This window comes from Penicillium arizonense (genome assembly GCF_001773325.1).
Source record: "Penicillium arizonense strain CBS 141311 chromosome Unknown PENARI_contig026, whole genome shotgun sequence".
In the NCBI taxonomy this organism is placed as follows: domain Eukaryota; kingdom Fungi; phylum Ascomycota; class Eurotiomycetes; order Eurotiales; family Aspergillaceae; genus Penicillium; species Penicillium arizonense.
Genome location: NW_019173303.1, coordinates 213,706 through 233,190, shown reverse-complemented (window position 1 = coordinate 233,190; position 19,485 = coordinate 213,706). Strand labels below are relative to the sequence as shown.

The 19,485-nt window shown below is 49.3% G+C and overlaps 8 protein-coding genes across 8 annotated transcripts; 3 read left to right on the top strand and 5 right to left on the bottom strand.

The window, feature by feature from the left end:
* Positions 1-372: 372 nt before the first annotated feature.
* PENARI_c026G04058 (SRPBCC family protein) lies at positions 373-855 on the top strand (the record flags this gene model as incomplete). The annotated part of the gene is made up of 1 exon (XM_022635927.1): positions 373-855. One exon carries the CDS (start codon positions 373-375, stop codon positions 853-855), a length of 483 nt encoding a protein of 160 aa, XP_022484151.1.
* Positions 856-1,020: 165 nt separating this feature from the next.
* On the bottom strand, positions 1,021-1,968 carry PENARI_c026G05986 (PhzF family phenazine biosynthesis protein; the record flags this gene model as incomplete). The annotated part of the gene is made up of 1 exon (XM_022635951.1): positions 1,021-1,968. The coding sequence occupies one exon, from the start codon at positions 1,966-1,968 to the stop codon at positions 1,021-1,023; it is 948 nt and encodes a 315-aa protein (XP_022484251.1).
* A 236-nt stretch (positions 1,969-2,204) lies between these two features.
* On the bottom strand, positions 2,205-3,065 carry PENARI_c026G10001 (uncharacterized protein; the record flags this gene model as incomplete). The annotated part of the gene is made up of 1 exon (XM_022635998.1): positions 2,205-3,065. One exon carries the CDS (start codon positions 3,063-3,065, stop codon positions 2,205-2,207), a length of 861 nt encoding a protein of 286 aa, XP_022484209.1.
* Positions 3,066-3,597: 532 nt separating this feature from the next.
* Positions 3,598-7,219, bottom strand: tof1 (putative DNA repair protein (Tof1); the record flags this gene model as incomplete). The annotated part of the gene is made up of 3 exons (XM_022635956.1): positions 3,598-4,655; positions 4,705-7,075; positions 7,133-7,219. The coding sequence occupies 3 exons, from the start codon at positions 7,217-7,219 to the stop codon at positions 3,598-3,600; spliced, it is 3,516 nt and encodes a 1,171-aa protein (XP_022484208.1).
* Positions 7,220-7,891: 672 nt separating this feature from the next.
* PENARI_c026G08260 (3-hydroxyacyl-CoA dehydrogenase family protein) lies at positions 7,892-8,960 on the top strand (the record flags this gene model as incomplete). Its single annotated transcript, XM_022635978.1, has 3 exons — positions 7,892-8,017; positions 8,068-8,167; positions 8,230-8,960. The coding sequence occupies 3 exons, from the start codon at positions 7,892-7,894 to the stop codon at positions 8,958-8,960; spliced, it is 957 nt and encodes a 318-aa protein (XP_022484139.1).
* Positions 8,961-10,626: 1,666 nt separating this feature from the next.
* Positions 10,627-12,209, bottom strand: arp6 (actin family protein; the record flags this gene model as incomplete). Its single annotated transcript, XM_022636016.1, has 4 exons — positions 10,627-10,765; positions 10,823-10,885; positions 10,942-11,647; positions 11,708-12,209. The coding sequence occupies 4 exons, from the start codon at positions 12,207-12,209 to the stop codon at positions 10,627-10,629; spliced, it is 1,410 nt and encodes a 469-aa protein (XP_022484133.1).
* A 718-nt stretch (positions 12,210-12,927) lies between these two features.
* PENARI_c026G02641 (uncharacterized protein) lies at positions 12,928-14,031 on the top strand (the record flags this gene model as incomplete). The annotated part of the gene is made up of 1 exon (XM_022635909.1): positions 12,928-14,031. The coding sequence occupies one exon, from the start codon at positions 12,928-12,930 to the stop codon at positions 14,029-14,031; it is 1,104 nt and encodes a 367-aa protein (XP_022484175.1).
* Positions 14,032-14,196: 165 nt separating this feature from the next.
* On the bottom strand, positions 14,197-16,971 carry PENARI_c026G00980 (uncharacterized protein; the record flags this gene model as incomplete). The annotated part of the gene is made up of 1 exon (XM_022635887.1): positions 14,197-16,971. One exon carries the CDS (start codon positions 16,969-16,971, stop codon positions 14,197-14,199), a length of 2,775 nt encoding a protein of 924 aa, XP_022484244.1.
* Positions 16,972-19,485: the final 2,514 nt, after the last annotated feature.

The window sequence follows — 19,485 nt, the reverse complement described above, 5'->3', positions numbered from 1 at the left end:
AGTACACATAAGTGGGATGTTTTGTGATAGCCTGTGATAGCCTGTGATAGACCTTTTTATTTACGATTTGTTGATAACTCAATCTATAACTATTTAGTCCGTTCGGTTATACTCTAGCCTTTCTTTTCCGTCTTCGTTTTCTACATTGTAAGCAAAACAATTACTTCGTTCCATAAGAGTATAGTTCCACGGTCTGAGGAAACTGAAGGCCCGACAATGAGTAAGCAGGTCGGCGTGCGGAAAGGCCGAGCTTACTTATCGGCTTATCGGTTTCGTCATTCCCCAGACATAAAAGAGACGATCTGACACTTTTGTAAAGTCATACCCAAGTATACTCTTGTCATATTCAAGTCATTTAAACATACTTCTACCATGCCATCCACAAACAACATCGCTTTCACAGCCCCGATCAACCCACCAGGACATTCCCCCGTCCTAACTGTGGACCAAATCTGGAACGGGCTCCTCCTCAAAATCCGCAGCGCAGAAACCTTCGTCCCAGCAGCGATCCAATCCACAAAGGTCGTGAGCGAATCCTACGATGACAACGGCAACCCCGTGACCGTCCGTGAAGTCCTTTTCCGTGAATCTCAGAAGGCAGTTCAAGAAACTGTTACCGCGTTTGAGGCTAGCCGTGTGGAGTTTGTGCAGTCCGAAGGGAGCAAGATCAATAATGTGATCAGTGAGGGGGCTGATGGAGAGCTTTATATGACTTACATGTTTGAGTGGAGGCACCCCGGGGTTTCCAAGGAGGAACTGGCTGCGTTGGCTGAGAAGGAGAGGACGATGAGCCAGATGGCCGTTGAGGGGACTATTAAGGTGTTGAGGCAGTTGGTTGAGGAGAAGAAGCTCTAAATTGGGCTATATAACTCGATCTTTCCACGATATCATGAATCTACGTTCCGAATTCAAGCTCATTATTAGGTAGCTGCTATAGTCTCCAAGTACTAATCAAGGGATGAAGCCGCGATATATCAAGTTTTGTCTAAAGCTCCATTCTAGCTCTGCACACTGCTATATTCAAGCCTGAGGGACCAACACCTTACCCTCAGAAACACTAACAGCAGTCCCAGTCAAAACAACCTTCTCAATCTTCTTCTCACCATCAAGAGAAACCCCAACACCGATATCACTCCTCCGCCCCATCTCAACACCCTGCACAACATGATAATCCAAATCCTGCCCAGCCCGTCCCTCCGTAAGACTCAAATAAGCAGCCAACCCACTAGCCGAACTACCAGTAGCAGGATCCTCCAAGGTGCCCAGCATCATCCTAGCCCGAATAACCTCCCTCCCCAAAACATCATCCCAAACGCCCCTAACAATGAAATAAACACAAACTAACCCAGCCCTCCACCCCTCATCAAGATACTCGCTAGAAACAAGCTCACCACCCGTAGCTGGCGTAACAGCAGCCAAAGCCTCCAAAGACCCCAACTCAACAAACAACTGACTCATCCCCTTGACAACAGAAAACAAAGGGAACGTCACATCATCCTCGGGGAAGAAAGGCGCCAGAGTCGGATGCAACCGCAACAACTCCTTAACGCCGAACCGTGCGCCGTGGATGTGCGTGTTATGCGCAATCTGCGCGGCGACGTACTTGCTCGCGGCGTCCTGAATAGAGATGGGGATGTCGCCAGATTTAGTGGCCAATGTCGTGACGCCCGGGCCGTCGGCTGGGTTGGCTGAGTGGGTTAGGAACCAGGATGCGGCGCCGATGGTGGGGTGGCCTGCGAAGGGGATTTCGCAGTCTGTGGTGAAGATGTCGATGGTACGTTTTGTGGCTTCTGTCACTGGGTGCACGAAAATGCTTTCTGAGAGGTTGAATTCTTGTGCCAGGGTTTGCTTCTGGCGTTGGGTTAGAGCATGGGCTGGGTCCTCTGGGAGGAAGACTACTGCTAGTGGGTTGCCACTGTAGGGGGTTGATGTGAAGACATCTAGGGTGACGAAGTTTAGGTGGGTCATTGTGGTGAATGTGAATGTTGTCTATTGAAGAGGTTGAGGTGGAGGGAATGTAGATGTGAGGTTGTGGATGCGGACGCTTCTTATACTCCCCACTATACCCTGTTGACTCATAGCGGCTATTTCAGATACTCCATAACAGTCCATAAAATGACGGCTGAAGAGTGGTGGGTCTCGGCATCTGTTAAGTCCCTTAATTCCCTTGATACTGGATGGTCTATGAACTTCTCTCTCTGCATCTATGGCACTACAAAATCCTCCGGCATCCCGCGCTCACCACCCCATCTCGCCATTCCCTCAATAAGCGCCTTACTAAATCCAGGATCATACTTCAATCCACTATTAGCAGCTGCAATTCTCCCAGCCCTCCAGATAGCCCACTTCTCAGCCATCGTCCCCTCCGGCGCACGCAAAATTCCAACCGCCACATCGACAACCGAAGGCCGAGTATCAGAAATATAAAACACCGTCGCGCCACAAGTCCCACAGAACGTCCGCAGCCTACCTTTACTCGATCTGTAACTCTTCGATGACCCAATAGCCAAGTCTGCCGATATGTGGGGCGATATATGATCCAACGGAACGTACATCCAAGCCATGACATTTGTTCCAGAAGTGAGGCGGCAATCGTCACATAGATCAAGAAGTGCAAGCCATTTACTCGTATCAGATGAGTGTAACCATCCTTCACTTGCAGGACTGGCGATGAATTCTTCTCGAGGACGGGAAATGGTAAAGGAAACGCCGCCGCATTGGCATTCAGCGAGTAGTCCCTCGGAAGTAGACTCTGCTTCATCGGTTCGGATATCTCTACCGACGTCCTTCGTCAAGCCAGAGGATGTATCCTCCGGGTTAAAGAACCCAAGCCGCCGACCATCAATATGCGAAAATATAGCTGAGAGACCACCATCAGCTGATGAATTCGTAAAGCAATGCGACCTCATCTCCCACAGCCCGGTATTTGGTTCTGTGAAGATCGCTGTGGATATTGTCCAGTTTCCATCGTCTAGTCCTAGATCGCCGACGTGGCAGCCGCATGTACTGCAGAAGTGGCGTGTTCCTAGTGCCGAAGCGTGGTTGTAGCCTGTTAAGTTATCCATGCTGGATGGGCTGATGAATTGGGGTGTTATTCCTTCTGGTAGTGGTGCGTGGAAGATACATGGTGTGCCATGGACGTGGCGGCAGATGTTGCAGTGGCAGATGTGTGTTTTGAGGGGGAGGGATGTTGTTGGGAGGGTTATTGTGAATTGTACGTTGTTGCAATGGCATTTTGCTGTTAGGGTTTTGGTGCTTAGGGAGCTCATGCTTATTGATAGTGCAGAGGTGGAAAAGTGAAAGATGGATGTGCAGAGGGGGGAAGCTCGTATTTAAATCTCACTAGTTTAGGCTCCAACAGGTTAATAGAACTTTGATTGAAACCTCACTAGCACGGACCTCGAGTTGACGGTCTCTATAGTGATTACATATTGCTGAGACGGCCCTAATGCCCCTCTAGCTTGTAGAATATGAACGTTAAGTCATGAAGTGTTCGTATTCTCACTGAACCTAGGTATCCGAGTATCCGATGCTTTACAATACATATGCCAAACGCCTCATCAGATCATAACATGTCGCAAATATGAATGACGGTGATCATTCCGAGTCACTCTCAATCACAAACCCTCCGCGCATACGTCTTCGAGATGCAGCCACAGGAACATCCTCATCTTCAGCATCATTCTCGGGTGCTGGAGGTTTGGGTTTACTCGGACGGTCACGCATGAACGCAAGATCATCATCGAAAGCAAGATCGTCTTCACCAGATGTGAGAGGGGTGTCGTCGTCCTCTCCAGCACCGAGGCTAGTAGAGACTTCCTGCTGAGAGTGCGAAGACTGAGCATCAAGCTCTGCCATGAGGATGTCGCCATCAGCATCGGCATCACTGTCGGCATCGCTTCCGGCAGAACCAGGATCACGGCGCTGTCGCTTGTTTTTAGCGGTTGCAGAACCGCCTGTGTCGCTTCGCTTGCGTCCGGCGGCTTTCTTGCCTTTGCGTTTGCCCTTGCTTGATGTATCTGTGGCACCAATACGGATGGCGTGCTTGACTGCCGCATCGTGCTTCTTTCGTCGCTCTTCTTCGAGGCGGAAGAATTCCTTGTCTGCTTCCTCGTCACTCTCCTCATCACTGGCATGGATGAAAAGATCACTCTTGATCTTCGCCTGGCGAGAAAGAGCGTTTGATAGACGTGCATCACGTCGTGCCTGCAGAGTTTCGTCGTCCAATTCAGGCTCTGTATCTTTGGACTTCTTCTTGCGCTTCTTCTTCAGCTGGTCTAGCGCATTGGCCTTTGACCGCGGGTTTGGCGGAAACAAGATTCCATCTGGAACCACATCCTCGCCTTCCGAGTCGGATCCGAAGCTAACATCGAGCGTACCCTGAACCGTGGCCCGAGGACCTCCTGGTTTCTTTTGTGTAAGATGCTTACGAGGATCATCATCGCCATCCCCGGAGAATGGTGTTTGTAGGGCCTTTTGGATTTCCGAGATAGATTCATGCAGGTCCTTAGACTGCTGAGACGCCGGAATAACCCAAGCGGCACCAACCACGTCTTCGACGCCCAGTCGCTCGAAACCAACGAGCTTCATCAGTAGACGCAGCCTAGCATTTGAGAACATGGCACTCTTGCAAGCCTCGTCTTTGCTTTTGACGGCTATAGTACAGTTAGTTTTATCCTGGAATCGGTGTAGCAGAGAACATACTAATCAGTGGGTTAGGGACGCTGACAGCCTCGGAAGACTCGGCCTGCCGAATTTCATCTTGGGCTTCCCAGGCCTCTCTTTCAGAAGCTCCCGAGCTCAAGACATCAACGATCCATTTCACCAGATCTGCTCTCCCGTCAAGAACAAGGGCTCCAACCACAATCTTCAACTCGGCTTCCTTGGTTGTCGCCTCGGGTGATGTGATAATGAGCTCCGCCGGTGGTCGCTTGGACTGGTACGATGTTTGCTTTTCGTGTCCAAACTCAAGGTAGTAAACAGTCGAGTTGATCTTACTGAACAACATTTCAGTAATCAAGGCCGGACGTTGGTCGAGCTTCTTGATCATCCGTCGAATAATTTGCCGCACGAGCTCTTCCCATTCTTTAAAGACAGAATCGCTTGAGTCCATTGGTCCCGGGCCCTTAATCATTCGGTAGAATAGACTGATAATATCAACGCGGAATAGCAAGGTAGTCATCTCCTGCTTGAACGCAATGCGGTAGAAGTAGCGGTGGGCACGCTTGAGTTGCTCCGAGTTAAGCTCTTTGTAGAAGCCCGTGAATGCAACAAACGTATCCACGCAACTCTGGTTGCAGAACTTGGCCGCAAACCGCTTGAAGTCAAAGCTGCGCTCTTTGGTGACCTGAGCGGCTTCCACCTCGTCTTCGGCTTCGGAGTCGCGTTCCTCGTCATCATCTGCTCCATCTTCCGTGCCTTTATCGGCCTTCTTCTGCTTGCGCTTGGCCTTCCGGCGGGATCGAATCTGCATGTCGGCGTTGAGTTTGGAGTAGCGTTCCAACATCCGCAAGAAGACATGAGCAAGTTCTGTGCATGCATCCAGGTAACCGAACCCTTGATCTTTGTATCCTCGGACGATTGCCAGAATTCGGTCATGTGTTGTTTCTTCGTAGAAGATTCGGTTTTGGATGTTCTCGGCAATCTCCTGATCTTCCTCAAGCGGTGACACAGCCATTTCCTGCACGGTCAACAGAATCTGAGTGAAGCAGCGCATCTGAGCATTAAGATCTTGCCATTCCTTATTGTCCAAGCTGTTCTGCATAGCCCGGTTCAGGGAGATGAAGGTCTCTTGGTTTAGGACTCCAGCGACCAAGCCATAGCTATCCGGCTCAATATCCTTGGTCCTTCCTCCATTTTGGGCGGTGCGCTGACGGGACTGTCGGGCCCTCCTTACACGTTCCGCCTCGAGGAACCATCCAACCGTATAGAAGAATTGGCGGGTGTTGATATCTAGTACTCGTTCGGCTTCGCGTTCAATGGCTTTCCGCACGTGGGTGAAAAGAGGGTTGAATCCAGAATCCAGGAACTCTTCAACAAAAGTCCGTAGGTTCTTAGTTGCCTCCGAATTCAAATGAGCGGGCATGTTGAAGTTGCTGTTTTGAACAGCGTCTTCTTGCTTGCGCCGAGGCTTGGGTTTGTTCCACTTTTTGCTTTGGTCCATCTTGTGAAGAGTAGTCTGGTCGTCCCGCAAAACATCTTGTCCGGAGACCGTAGACACCTTCGCATCATCTCGCTTGACCCAGATCATTGTACCAAATCTTCCATGGCGTGTCGGGGCGTTCTTTGCGTACTCCCGTCGTACCGAGTTTTCCTTCTTCAGGAGATCGCTAAGCTCGTCGGTCCGTTTTGCCTTTCTCTGATCATCGTCCATAAACAGCTTCTCGACATTGACACCCTTCACAATGTGGAAAATGATCTCCATCAGAATAATATCTTGAAGGTTGAAGTCATCGCCAACATTCGAGCACATAGTCAAGAGAAGCGCAAATGCATCCTGGTCATGGAAAGCGTTGATCGTTGCTGATCTGGATGTTTCCTCCTCTTCGCCTTCTGCAGCAAGCCGAGTGTTCGGGGAAATGATCGCAATGTTTCGCAGGAAGTACAGCATCAATTTGAGGATTCCTTCGTCTCGTGCTTCGCGTTCGGATCGAGCAGTCACCATGCTAGGAAGGGCAATTCGAATAACGGCGCGTAAGAGAGTCGATCCTCCATATTTGAGGATACCTCGTTTGTACTGGACCTGGGTTTGTTGGATGTAGGGGGTATGGCGATGGTGGTTGACCGTCATCTGGCTGTGGAACTCTACCGGCCAAGTCAATGGGACAAGAAGTTCCAAACACGCCAGGGAAATCCTCGTCATATGCTTGCTCTTCTGTCCCGTAGTCCACCAGAGCGCAAGGATCGGAAGTAGATCTCCATTGATCAAGTTAGCCTCTCCCAGGCACCGCGCAACGTCCATGCGATTGTTCTTCTCGTCATACAATTTCAGCCATCGTTTGATATCGCGTAAACAGGCCAAGGCGTCATCTCCGAGCACATATCGATCGGCATCTTCGCCGTTAAAACCTCCGAGCTAAGGATTGACCGCATCAGTAAATTAAACCAGACGAGGCAAGATGAAAGAACTCACAGCAGTGACCAGGCCATAAACATAGCCTCGCACGTCTGGGTCGACGACCTGCACGTCGTGGCCTAGAGGGACAACCTCTTCATCCATGGTGGGCTGGTATCAATTTGCTTCCCAAAGCGTACGAAATGGCAACGCGTCGACGCGTGCTCGGCATCGGCGATTCGGAGAAACTGGATGCCGCCAGAATACCGAAGATAACCGATGCTCTTACCGCAAGATATTGCGGCCATTTGTCCTGTTTGTCTGGCAGAATATCAGCTCTATAGATATGGTCCTTACTACGCATGTCTCGTTTATAGCATTGCTGTAGCACTCTTCCTGGGTGTGGGCACTCTTGCTGAGAAAATATAACATTGATTTACACTACAATTACCTACTCGTATTTCCGTGAGAGAATCTTACCCCGTCGAAATGGCCGACTTCCAAGCTGGTGCGTATAATCTTACACTTCGTAGTACTATACAATGCTAATCTCATACCCCAAGCTCGCATATGTCATATTTATATAGCCTATTCTTAATCAATTGACAGCTTTTAGTATGAAGTCGGTAGTGGGTGAAGCAGATTACATGTCCAGAATGAAACCATGTGTAAACAGCTGTAAGGCGGTGAGTCGCAAGACTAAATGGCCGCTATTTTCTACTACACATTGGCGTCGGGAAGCACGTGAAGTCATTGCAGTATAACCATTGCTTCTTCACACTCACCTTTCACATTCATATATTCTTTCTATATAGCTTGAAGCATTCAAACATAGCCATGCTTACCTCGACACTTCGTTCCCTCTCACAACGGGGTCCCGTGGTGGCCCGCAGCTTTAGCTCCACCTCCGCAGCTCATGCAGCCGAGGTCAAGTCACTTGGTGTGATCGGTGCCGGCCAGATGGTGAGTAAGATGCTATTCAGAGCCCGACTAGCGGCCTAACACAATTATAGGGTCTTGGAATTGCTCTTGTTGCTGCACAGAAAGCACAGGTCCCCGTAACCCTTGTCGATACTTCTCAGGCATCGTTGGATAAGGGCCTCAAGTTTGCCGGTACGCCGAGCTCCACTAGTCGCTGCTATCACCAGAGTTCCTAACACAGCATTAAACTCCAGATAAGCTGCTTGAGAAGGATGTCTCCAAGCAGCGCCTCACTCGTGAGGCCGCAGACGCAGCCCGTGGACTTTTGATACCCACTCTCAAGATGGACGACCTCTCCTCCGTCGACTTCGTCATTGAGGCGGTCCCTGAGATCGTGGATCTGAAGACAAAGATATTTGCCAGCTTGGCTCAGATCGCCCCGAAGCATGCCATCCTCGCCACGAACACCTCTTCAATTTCCATCACCAAGATTGCCGCTGCGACGAGTGCGGATCCCACCGATCTGCAAGCTTCGTCTCGAGTGATCTCCACTCATTTCATGAACCCTGTCCCCATCCAGAAGGGCGTGGAGATTATTCGTGGCCTGCAAACCTCTCAGGAAACAATGGACACGGCCATTGCCTTTGTCCAGCGCATGGGCAAGGTCGCCTCTGTGTCAGCCGACTCACCTGGCTTCCTGGCCAACCGGATCCTTATGCCCTACATCAACGAGGCAATTATCTGCCTGGAGACTGGTGTCGGTGGCCGGGAAGATATTGACAATATCATGAAGACAGGCACCAACGTCCCGATGGGTCCATTGACCTTGGCCGACTTCATCGGCCTGGACACCTGCCTCGCAATCATGAATGTCTTGCACCAGGAGACTGGTGACAGCAAGTATAGATCTGCCGGTCTTCTGCGCCGGATGGTGGATGCCGGCTGGCTAGGCAAGAAGAGTGGAAAGGGATTCTACGACTACTAGGCGTCGTTCCTGTGTGAGGGAGGAAAATCATTTCAAGCACGATACCCCTCCTGTGACTTTTTCTGATAGAAAATATAAAGTTGATCTGATCCAAACCCTTGTCAATCCCCCAACAATATTAGTTTTCCCCTTCCCAGTCCAAACCCTCCATTGCAGCAACCAGTATATTAACATCGAGATCCGCATCTGCAACAACCACATTTTCCTGACCCCGAGGGGCTCCAGAGCAATTGCAACTCCTATAACGGGCACCGCATTGGTAACTTAGTTGGTTAGCAAACAGCATTGACTGGGTTCCTTTCGGGCCAACCTTGGACAGATGAACATACCAAAACTCCGTTCGACACCTGCAAACGACATGGTCACACGTCCCGTAGACCTTCTCAACAACAGCATGACATCCAAAACACCGCTGCCAATTCTCATTCTTGGCCAACTCTAAAACAGACTGAAGACCAGGATCATACGAACACTCCCTGGTACCATGCACCAGATCCCGACAACTCGGGCAGATCTTCACCCGGCAGTAAGGACAAACCTTATGGGTCAAGCGATTGATCTGGTACTTGGGGTTGATCCATCGTCCGCATTTCGTTCGGGGGCAGTACAAGCGCTCAGAGGGTGGGATTGCGTACTCGTCTGATCGGGCGATATAGCGTCTTCTGTTTCGAGAGCCTAGGGCTTTGATGACTGCTATCGGTGGAATCTCTTTCCCGCAGCATTTCACCGGAAATTGGTCTGTGGTTTCCAGGGCTGTTAATGCCATTTGTCGGAGGCACGTTCTGCAGAAGTTATGTCCACATGGGGCTGTTAGTGATTTGCCGGCTTGGACTTCCTGGCAACAGCTTGCGCATCTGTATAGAGTAAATATTCTTGAATTTTGGAAGATTTTTCCACATACTAACTCTTGTTCGTCCCCGGAGATTTTCTGGATTCTCTTGAGGAATCTGCCCAGGCGACTTGGAAACATTAGGACGAGCGTGAATTTGGTAACCCACCCTTCGAAAGACGTGGTATAATCTTGACAGCGAATTTATCTGTCTGGGGCTTCAGGGGAAGATAATTTGTTGAAAATAACGGCCTAGTATGTAAGATAGGGCCGGGGCAGCTCCTTATAAGACACCGCAGATCAGAATGGCCACATCTCCCAGGCTGAGCCTTTGGCATCATAAAGGGTAACCAAGGATAAGCAAACATTGTTTTTGTATTCCTGAGGTAGCCCTAATAAGCGCTGGCTGACGGCTGCTACAGTTGGGGGTATTGTCATATTTTGGCTATTTATGAAGACGGCTATTCAGAAGAACATATGGTCATCCAAGACTTCACTTCCTTTGTATTGATTCGAGTTATAGGATGAAGCCGACATCCGTTCTCTAGCTTAGGGAAATAAGAGTTGGGATGTATCCACGGGACAGCAAATCCTTTTACAGCAATTTTCGAGAAGCTTAACATGACAGCCCTAATGAAGACAAGAGCGACAAATTACTTCGTCATGCTAACGGCGACATGGTCAGGCCTTTTTGAAAGTATAAATTGTTGCAATCATATTGACCAAACACCAACATTGAAAACTAGGGTATCACTAATGCTCCTGATGCTGTCGATTTTGGCCACCGTAAACTCCCACAGTACTCAATCCCAATCCTGCCGCACTGTAATTGACATGTTATACAAGGCCGGCGAACCGTCGACCAGCCCATCCAGATCCATATTCTTGGTATTCTTGACGAGAAATGGCTACTCTGCTGATTTCCTCTCTGTTTGTGGCGAAACGACAGGCTCCAAGCCATGTTGAGTGGACAGGACTAGCGAAAAATGTTAGCGCTCGATGCAACCTTGTAACAGAAAGTATGATAACTCACTCAGTAGCCCGGCGCACTCTCACCACACATTCGGCAGATGCAATTTGCCGCAACTCAGTTTCCCTGCAAAGTATAGTTCGTTAGTTGAGTTAAACGTGCTTAGACTTTCAGAAACCTACAGTCTTTCCATGAAGCCTGGAATCAAGGCATTCCCGCCAACAACCATCACATTCGCCAGGAATGCAGAGTGCAGGCCGGTAGGAAGAGCCGACAAGCTTTGAAGGATTATTTCGGGTATACCAGCCGACTTCATCCCGATATCACTTGGGGTGAATAGGATCTCTGGAACAGCGAAGCGTTCATTGCCCAGCACGAGTACATCCTCTGATAATACTTCAGCACTGAGGCCAGATAGCGCTCCTTTCTTCTTTTTAACTTGCAAAAGTGGGTCGTGCGGTCTGCTGAAACCCTTTCTGTTTGCATTAGGGTCAGGGAGCACATAGTCTAGCACAATTCCTTCTTCAGAACTGGCCTGGCGCTTCCGGTCTGCTTTCCACGTTTGCTCCAAATCCCCGGCAAAGTCGTTGCTTACATAGCAAACTGCCTCTTTGACTTCGTTCATGATGTATGATTCATCAACCATGTTGTACTGGCGCATTGACACAATCTCCTTCAAATAGTTTGTCAGGTGCTTGCCTCCTAGGTCGAGTCTTCGCACTCCACGTTGCAGAGCTTGACCTTTGTAAACCGGAGTCACTGTTGTGTGCGAGTAGCCAGAATCGACGACCAATAAGCAGTCTGCGGGCAGAGGAGTTGAGTCTGGTGTCGTGGTGAGAGGGTCGCCGAAGAGAGTATGAATTTCGTTCCACGCATTAAGGGTCGGGCCTAAGGAGCTTCAAGTCAGCACCAGAGTCCAGAGAGCATCAAGTAACCAGACCATCTTACCTATGCACCTCACATATCCCCCGAATCCCCATTCCTCCATAACCATCTCGTCCGAGTGTCGTTGCAGAATAGGCAGAGCATTCGGCGCTTCAGTAAGCACAAGTGTAGTATTCTCGGGATCAGCAATCCGAGTATTCTTATTCCGAGCCGATGCTTTCTCATCAAAAAACGACTGGTCCCAAATCTCTCTCTCCGCTTCCCAGTTCGAAACATATCCCTTCTCCAACGGGCGTCGGAACATGGCCTCATTCCAGTCGGTTACTGTCGACAGCTGGGAGCCAATGACGATTTTGTTATCACGCGTCTTGACGAGGGTATTGGGGATCGAGGTACAGGCGGAAACACTTTCTTCGGGTGGGAGATCAGAGGCGTAGCCCGCTTTGATCATGTAGGCGCCATTGTCGATGACGAAGGTCTTGTCGGGCAAGTGTCGAGACACCTCTACGGACTTTGCAGGTGTCGCAGGCGCCTTTGGGGGGGCGCGAGGTCTGGATGTTCCCATAATTGCTGGTTGTTTGGCAAAGAGCTTGGGACTGCGCGAAGCTCGGATGGATGCAATGATGAGGTGTTTGTCTCGTTTGACTGAAAATATCTGCTTAGGTAATCTTATACTCTGAGCTCTCCAGGGCTATTGCTATTCCAATGCCTTTAATAATTATCTATTATTTATACAGTAGCTTTGATAGCTACCTGGTATCTCATTCAGAACCAATACCTAGTAGCATGGGTGTTGTAGTAGGACTCGCTCTGTGACTTTGAAGTTTGTTCTACGGAGAATACCCAGTTGCTTGCGCGTGAGTGTGAAGCCTGACTGTGAGTCCCCTGTATATTTACCAAATCTGAATTAGCAATAGTTTAAACAGTTTCTTCTTTGGCCTTTTGCGATCATTCAACAGAAGTCAGTGCAGGTTATGGTAGGCGGCGAAAGCCGTACTATACTATTCCGTATAAGAAACCCATTTACTGCAATCATTCGACCATGATTGAGTCAATACAATTGAAAATCGCAGTATATACTGATCCAATCAATATAATTCAGAAGAAGCAATTATATGCAATCATTTCCCTATTTAACAGCTGTGAACATACAAACAAAACCACAGGTGACCCCGCAGAGCCCTAATCAGCCCCGCGGCCAAGGTTAAACCCAACCCAAAATTTTTCCCCGACAACAGACCCCTCCAAAGAAGCCACCAGTGGCAGGTTCACGACAACTCACAATGTCACAACTATCTGCCGTACTCGACACAACTCTCGCCCTCATTGGACAATTCCAAACAGCCCTCACGACCCAACCGACCGCCGCAGCAGCCGAAGCCGCCGCGCAAGATGCGGAAGCCCTGCCCCTCCTAACGGCCTCGTCGAGCGCGCTCAAAGCTCAAGTCACAAAACTCTCGTTGCTTGCTATCACCTCTCCGTTCACACATTCGGCTATCTGTACCGTGCTCCGTGATCTGAATGAATCCGTCCTGCCGTCGATCGTTACCGCTGCCCTCCTTGTTACACCGGCGCAATACACCAAAGCGTTTAACTCGGAAGTTGTTGTTCTGGTTAATACAACTCTGACCGAGCTGCTGAATCTTGTGTCAGAGGTCAAGCGCGTTGGAGAGAAGAAGGATCAGGAGAAGAAGGACAACGGAAAAGAGAACGATCTGAGCAAAGCTGAGAAGGATGTAGTTACACTTGCTACTGGTCGCGTCTGGGATGCATGTGATACTGTGACTGATGTCGCGAACAAGGGCGTGGTTGGATTCGTTATGCGCCGCGTCGAGCAGTGGAGAGATCTTGTTCGCGACGCGGTTGAAGAAATCGAGGACTGGGATCCTGAGGAAGATGGAGATGATTTCTTCGATGAGCTTCTAGGTGATGATGGAAAGGAGGACAAAGACGAGGACTCTGATGACGATGATGACGACGCCGAAGAAACCGCCGCCCTGCTGGAACACAAGAAGTCCTCTATCCGGTTCCTCAAGCCTGTTGCTCAGGTCTACTCTGCTGTCATCAACAACCGTCTCAAGAATGCCGGAAATGCGCCGTTGTCCTCTCCGTCTGGTGTCAAGAAGTTGGAGTTGTTGATGCTGAACCTACAAGCTATCCCAGACCACGTCGATGAGGCGGCTGGCGCATTATACGAGGCCGATTTCGACAAGTGGGGTCAATATTTGCAAAAGACGCGCAAGTGTGCTACAAAAGCAGTGGACTTGGTGATGTCACCTTGGGTTACCGCAGCAGATTCCGATGAGACAGCAGACAAGTTCACCACATGGACAAAGACATGGCTTAAGGTCATTGATGAAGTCAGCAAGCCAATTGACGAGAACTGAATGAGATGACTGTCACAAATATGTGTGGAATCCAATGATGAGATGAACAAATGCCCGGGAAAATCATAAACAGAGATTATGTATATGTACATAGAACAAAAATGATAAGTTAACCTTTCATTATACACGCAAATCGAAATAATGGCCTGAGCTAGTCCTCACTTCCTAGAGCTCCTCCTCACTGGCTTCGTCTCTTTCCCATTCAGGGAGCTCACTCAGTGGAACGCGGTCTCGCAAAAACTCCAAGATTGAATCAGTCCCCTTGGCAACTACCTGCCATCTAGGCACTCTGAACTTGTTGCCGGCTACCTCAAAGCGTCTCAGGGCTGATCCGTTACCCCAGTTCTTAGGGGAGCGTTCAGCACCCAGCAGGCCAATCTTCGGGGGAAGGGAATCAATGTCATTGTTGCTAACATCCAAAACCTGCAACCCTTGCACCGCTTCAAAGGTCAAGGAAGCGAACCGGTTATCAGACGCAATGAAAGTCTTCAGCTCTGGGTAGGTCTGTCGGATTTGAGGTAAGGGACCCTTCAGGCGATTATGGGAAATGTCCAAGAACGTCAGGGACGGAGCGGTAAGGTTGGCCAACAGAGGCTCCAGCGACGTCAATCTGGTTACGTTCAAGTTCAAAGATTGCAGCTTGGGCAGCTCAAGCGGAGAAGACAGAAAGTCAGCCCCGTTGAAGGGATTGTTCGAGAGATCAAGCTCAACAAGGCCCTCGGCGAGCATTGCAAGCGCTGGGGCTGGGAAGCAGGGTATCTTGTTGTGTTGTAAGTAGAGGCAGCGAATATCTTGGGAGGGAAGCATCTCCAGCTGGTCCACCTTGAGATCTGTCATCTCAGAATAAGACCGATCAAGAGTACCACCGGATTTGAGCTGCCAACTGGCATCGAGCGCAGGGTTTTCGGGTGCCAGAGTGAACTGAGTGGCTACTGAGCCCTCATCATCTGTGTCCTGAGGATCGGGCTCGCTGCGGCTTCGCATATCACGTTTGATGTCTTCAGTGTCCATGGTTAGGAACCTCCGCTCACGGAAGGGATTGTTGGCGACACGGAAAGATGTGAGGCTTTCCATGTAACCCATCTTCTCATCCAAACGCGAGAGGTCGTTTCCAGTGAAGTCAGCCTTCTTGATATTCTTGAGCTCCACGAATCCTGGTGGAAGCTCTGAAATTTTGTTCTCCTCCGCAGAGAGTGTTAACAAAGACTGCCATGAAGACATGCAGGGGAGGTGCGTAATGCGGTTGACACCAATCAAAAGAGTATGTATGTTAGGCAGATCAAGCATGTCATTTGCCGAGAAGACCACGACAACATTGTTCGCAATGTTCAGGGTCTGCAAGGTCTCGAAACGGTCCACTGAGGCAGGAATCAAGGTACCTTCCAGCTTGTTCTTTTGCGCATTGATCGTTTTCAGGGGAAGTTTACTGAGCAATTCGAATGGCAAAGAGGTCAGCTTGTTCTCGCTGACATCTAATGTCCTCAAAGAAGTCAACCCAACCAGTGCCTCGGAGAGGCTGGTGAGATTATTTCCGCGGAGGTCTAAAGAATCCAGTTGGTGAAGACCCGCAAAGACTGTCGACAATTGTCCCTCGAGCTTGTTATTTGCCAATTTCAAATCTGTCAGAGACATTATCTCTGTGAGAATCTGAATATTATCCATGTCCAACGAGTTGTTCGATAGATTGAGAGTGCGTAGATTTTGCATGCGGCGGAGACCGTTCGGAAGTGATTTCAGTATATTGCCATGAAGATCCAATGTCTCAAGCCCACCAAATTGAAGTCCCCGGTCGTCACTGTCTGGGTCAAAGTCTTCGGGGTTGATGTCCGGGAAGACAGCGTCTGAAATACGTTCTAATTCATTATCCGCAGCAATGAACTTGACGAGATCGACATTCTCAAACCAGTTCGCTGCGTTGTCTGGATCGTAGTCGTACATCGTCAGCACTTCCTTTGGAATTTCTGTCAAAGACATTGCCGCGATATTCAGCTGGCCGGTAGAGCGTCCTGTTTGAACTCGTTTTCGCATGACCAATCGGTTGTCACCCTTAGGTAGCTGATTGAAAGGATCCTCTTCATCAGCGCCTCCCCATGGATCGGCAGATGGAGCCTGTGATATCACTTTTTGTGGTGTTTCCTTCTTCTCTTCGGCTGCCATTGCCTTACGTGCAGCCTTCGCCTTGGCTATGGTATCACGCAGCGTATTAGATGATTTCGAGACTTTCCTGGCTTCGGATTCTGCTTGCTGCTCAAGGGATAGCTCATCCTGCACGTTGGAGGCAGCAGACACATATCTTGACGCCGTCGATGGAGATCGCATAGCAGACGGTTGCTCTGACTGGGGTTTTCGTGTTTTTCTCACTTGAAGGGGTTTCTGTGGGGGACCCATGTTTGATTGAGTAGGCTTTGTGGTGATCTTGCCGGGTGAGGGTCGGACAATCGAGGGCTTTGTTGTATCTTTGTTCCCAATGGATCTTTGTGATAATTTCTTCTTGAGTGGTGACTTGATATCGGAATGTGCCTCATCCCCTGGCGCAAGGCTTTGTCTACTCGATGGCGCCTTCAATTTAGAAGGGGTTTTGCCTTCTTCCGAACCACGCACTGGAGAAAGGGACGCAACGGACATGCGAGGCTTCGAGGGAAGCCGTAGTTGCGACACAGGCTGGGTGTACATCTCGCTGGTACTTGGCGCGCCCGACGAGGCCCTGGATGGCGATCTCGAATAACTGGACACATTGGACGGAGCACGAGATGGCGAGCGTATTGGGCTGGCGCCATTGAAAAAGCTGGACTGTCTTCTTACCGACGCCGGGGACGGTGGAATTTGTGATAGCGTCTCAAGTGTCCGCTCAGACAAGGACGGACGCACTTCGCACCGACCACGGTCTTCCTGTGTTGATGCGGTGGATGCGGCGTCTTCATTGCCGGCAATTGGGGTCATTTCCTCCGGGGTTTGTATGTCATCTGCCCCGCCTTGCGTTTCATCTGGTATTTGCGAAGCTGAGATTGAATCTGTTCGGGTTTTTGGCGGGGATGAATAGCGAGCGAGCGGTTTCTTCACAAGTGTGTCGTATGAAGGCCTTCGTAGTCGTCTTTCATCTAAACCAGGGTCCGCTCTTAGTCTATCTCGGGAGGGTGAAGGCTTGATCGATTTGGAGGCGGTCGCCGCGGGTAATGGCAGCCTTGAAGTCAGTCGAGGGTTTCCGCTTGCTGGCCGCGGAATACCGCTCGGAGGGCGTGTTGTTGTCTTGTGTTGTCCTTCCATCTCGACCCGCGTATTATTGGGTTTTGGTCAGGGAGAAAGCCGCAAGTTGAGAGATCCGCTCATGTCCGAGCGGGACAAAGAATGTAAGGGCGGAAACCAAGCGAATCGGCAAATTTGCGCTTGTCTTGACACAAAGAATGGAGATCTCAGAAATGTGTCGGAGGAAGTGGATTGTTTACATTTCACGATCCCGCGATAGCAGCCTCAGGCAGCATTTTCCCGGTCTGTCAGCGATCTATATAGAACGGGCCTTGCATTGCAGAATTTGGTCCCTTCGCCATTTCTACACGTAAGGATATAGTTTTAGACTAGTCTCGCCTATTTAGCGCCTTGCTCCTCTTTTCATATATTTTTGGCTAATTTTTGGTTCCTAAAAGAAAGGACCTAGGGCTGCACAAATATGTCTCCTGAGTATCTTTTCCTCTCAGCGATTTAAATTGAACTCTATTTGCGTACTAAGCTTCTTTGTTCCTCTACTACCATGAATGGTAAGTAGTCTATTTAGCCTTTCCAAGTCGTAATTCCCTGAATACGTACCTGATCTAGACTTACCTTACTCTAACTCTAAATATATATATACTTCCAAGATCTTACCCACTTCGTCTCCCTCTTTCTTTCTCTCATCCCATTTAAATTCCTTTCACTCGCTGATTCCACCCATCAGAGTGTATACCCTATCGTCATGGCATCCAAATCATCCTAGTCCGAAGACTGCCTATCATCTACAAAGATACAAACATTGTCGCAGTGACTCATTCTCCTTAGGCGGTCCAGTAGACGGTGGCTGGCTTATTTCCGAGTTCTATGCCTCCACATTCCATTTCAAAGGCTCGGGATAGAGCAGACAGGTTGGGGATTGCGAAATAAGTGACAAGAGCGTGCAGAAATGATTGCCTAATTCGAACGATATCATACTTATACCCTGAATGGCTTGGTCTGCCCTCGGTCTATCTGACCTTTGACTCTCTTCGCGTGACTCTTTATGGGATTGGTTCCGGAAGAAGCCCTGATATCCATCGCAAAAGGCATCGCTGCAACAAACATCAGTCAGGTTCTATCTTCCCCAACCTATTTACAGGTTAGCACTGCCTAGGAAGTATATACCAATCGATAATATCAGAGTCTTCTTATTGACATTTACGGATAATGAAATCATGACCGAATCAATATTCGGTCACCAATAGCCCTCCAAACATTATGACAATATGCAGACAGTGACAGCAATCCTTGATCAGCCATTTTCCCTGACCAGTTCCTACAGCGTGATGGTTACAAATGCGTCATCACAGGTCAAATGAACAAAGACCATGGATAGAAGACGGGAGCCCATATCATCCCATCCTTATATGCTTAGGACAAACCCTCGGTATGATATCAATATCCCCATATAAGTAGCCCTGCTATCACAATTTATATACTCACAGGTTCTAGGAGCCCCCAACGCTGGATAAGCCCGGAATTGGCAATCCCATGTTCACTATGCCCCTCAAGCGCCATGATTATGAGACTTCTGCTCAGGTTAGCTAGATTTATCATATAAATGACTGGATCAAGTATTCAGGCTTTTAGAACTCCTTGCATGGCCTATATAAAAGACAAATCGTACTGTATGCACTAGGCGTTCTCACTTATGAATTGGTTATAACAAGACGAAAAAGCAATGGGAGAACTCAGAGATACACAACCTGAAAAAAGACCTCTAGCAAGCCTACAAAATAGCATAGACAAGAGACATCGAGATAAGCTTGAAAGATGTACAGAATATAGATGATATCACATTGGTTGCCTACCCAACCCCCCAGCGCTTGGCTGGTTGCGGGTGTTTACTTGCCCTGAGCGTCCCGTGATCGTCAGTCTAACCCAAATGGGCTTAACAATATCAGATCATAGCCTCTGATTGGCTAATATTCTTAGATAATTGGCCGGGGCTGGGACAGGGGCTAACCCAAAGCGGGCACCTTCAGACTCCCCGTTCCCAGCCTCCCAGCCCCCCTCATTACTGCGAGCTGGAGTAACCTCTTCCTCTTAAGCTTCCATATTCTATGATTTCCCCTTCTTTCACCTCCTTGTCATTGTTCTCCAATACTCATCCTTGTTGCCCCTTACACTCCCAATCCCGGTAGTTTCGGATTTTGGTTCCTCAGGCAACATACCTGGTCTGAGCATCTGTGTGATTGACACTATTGAGGC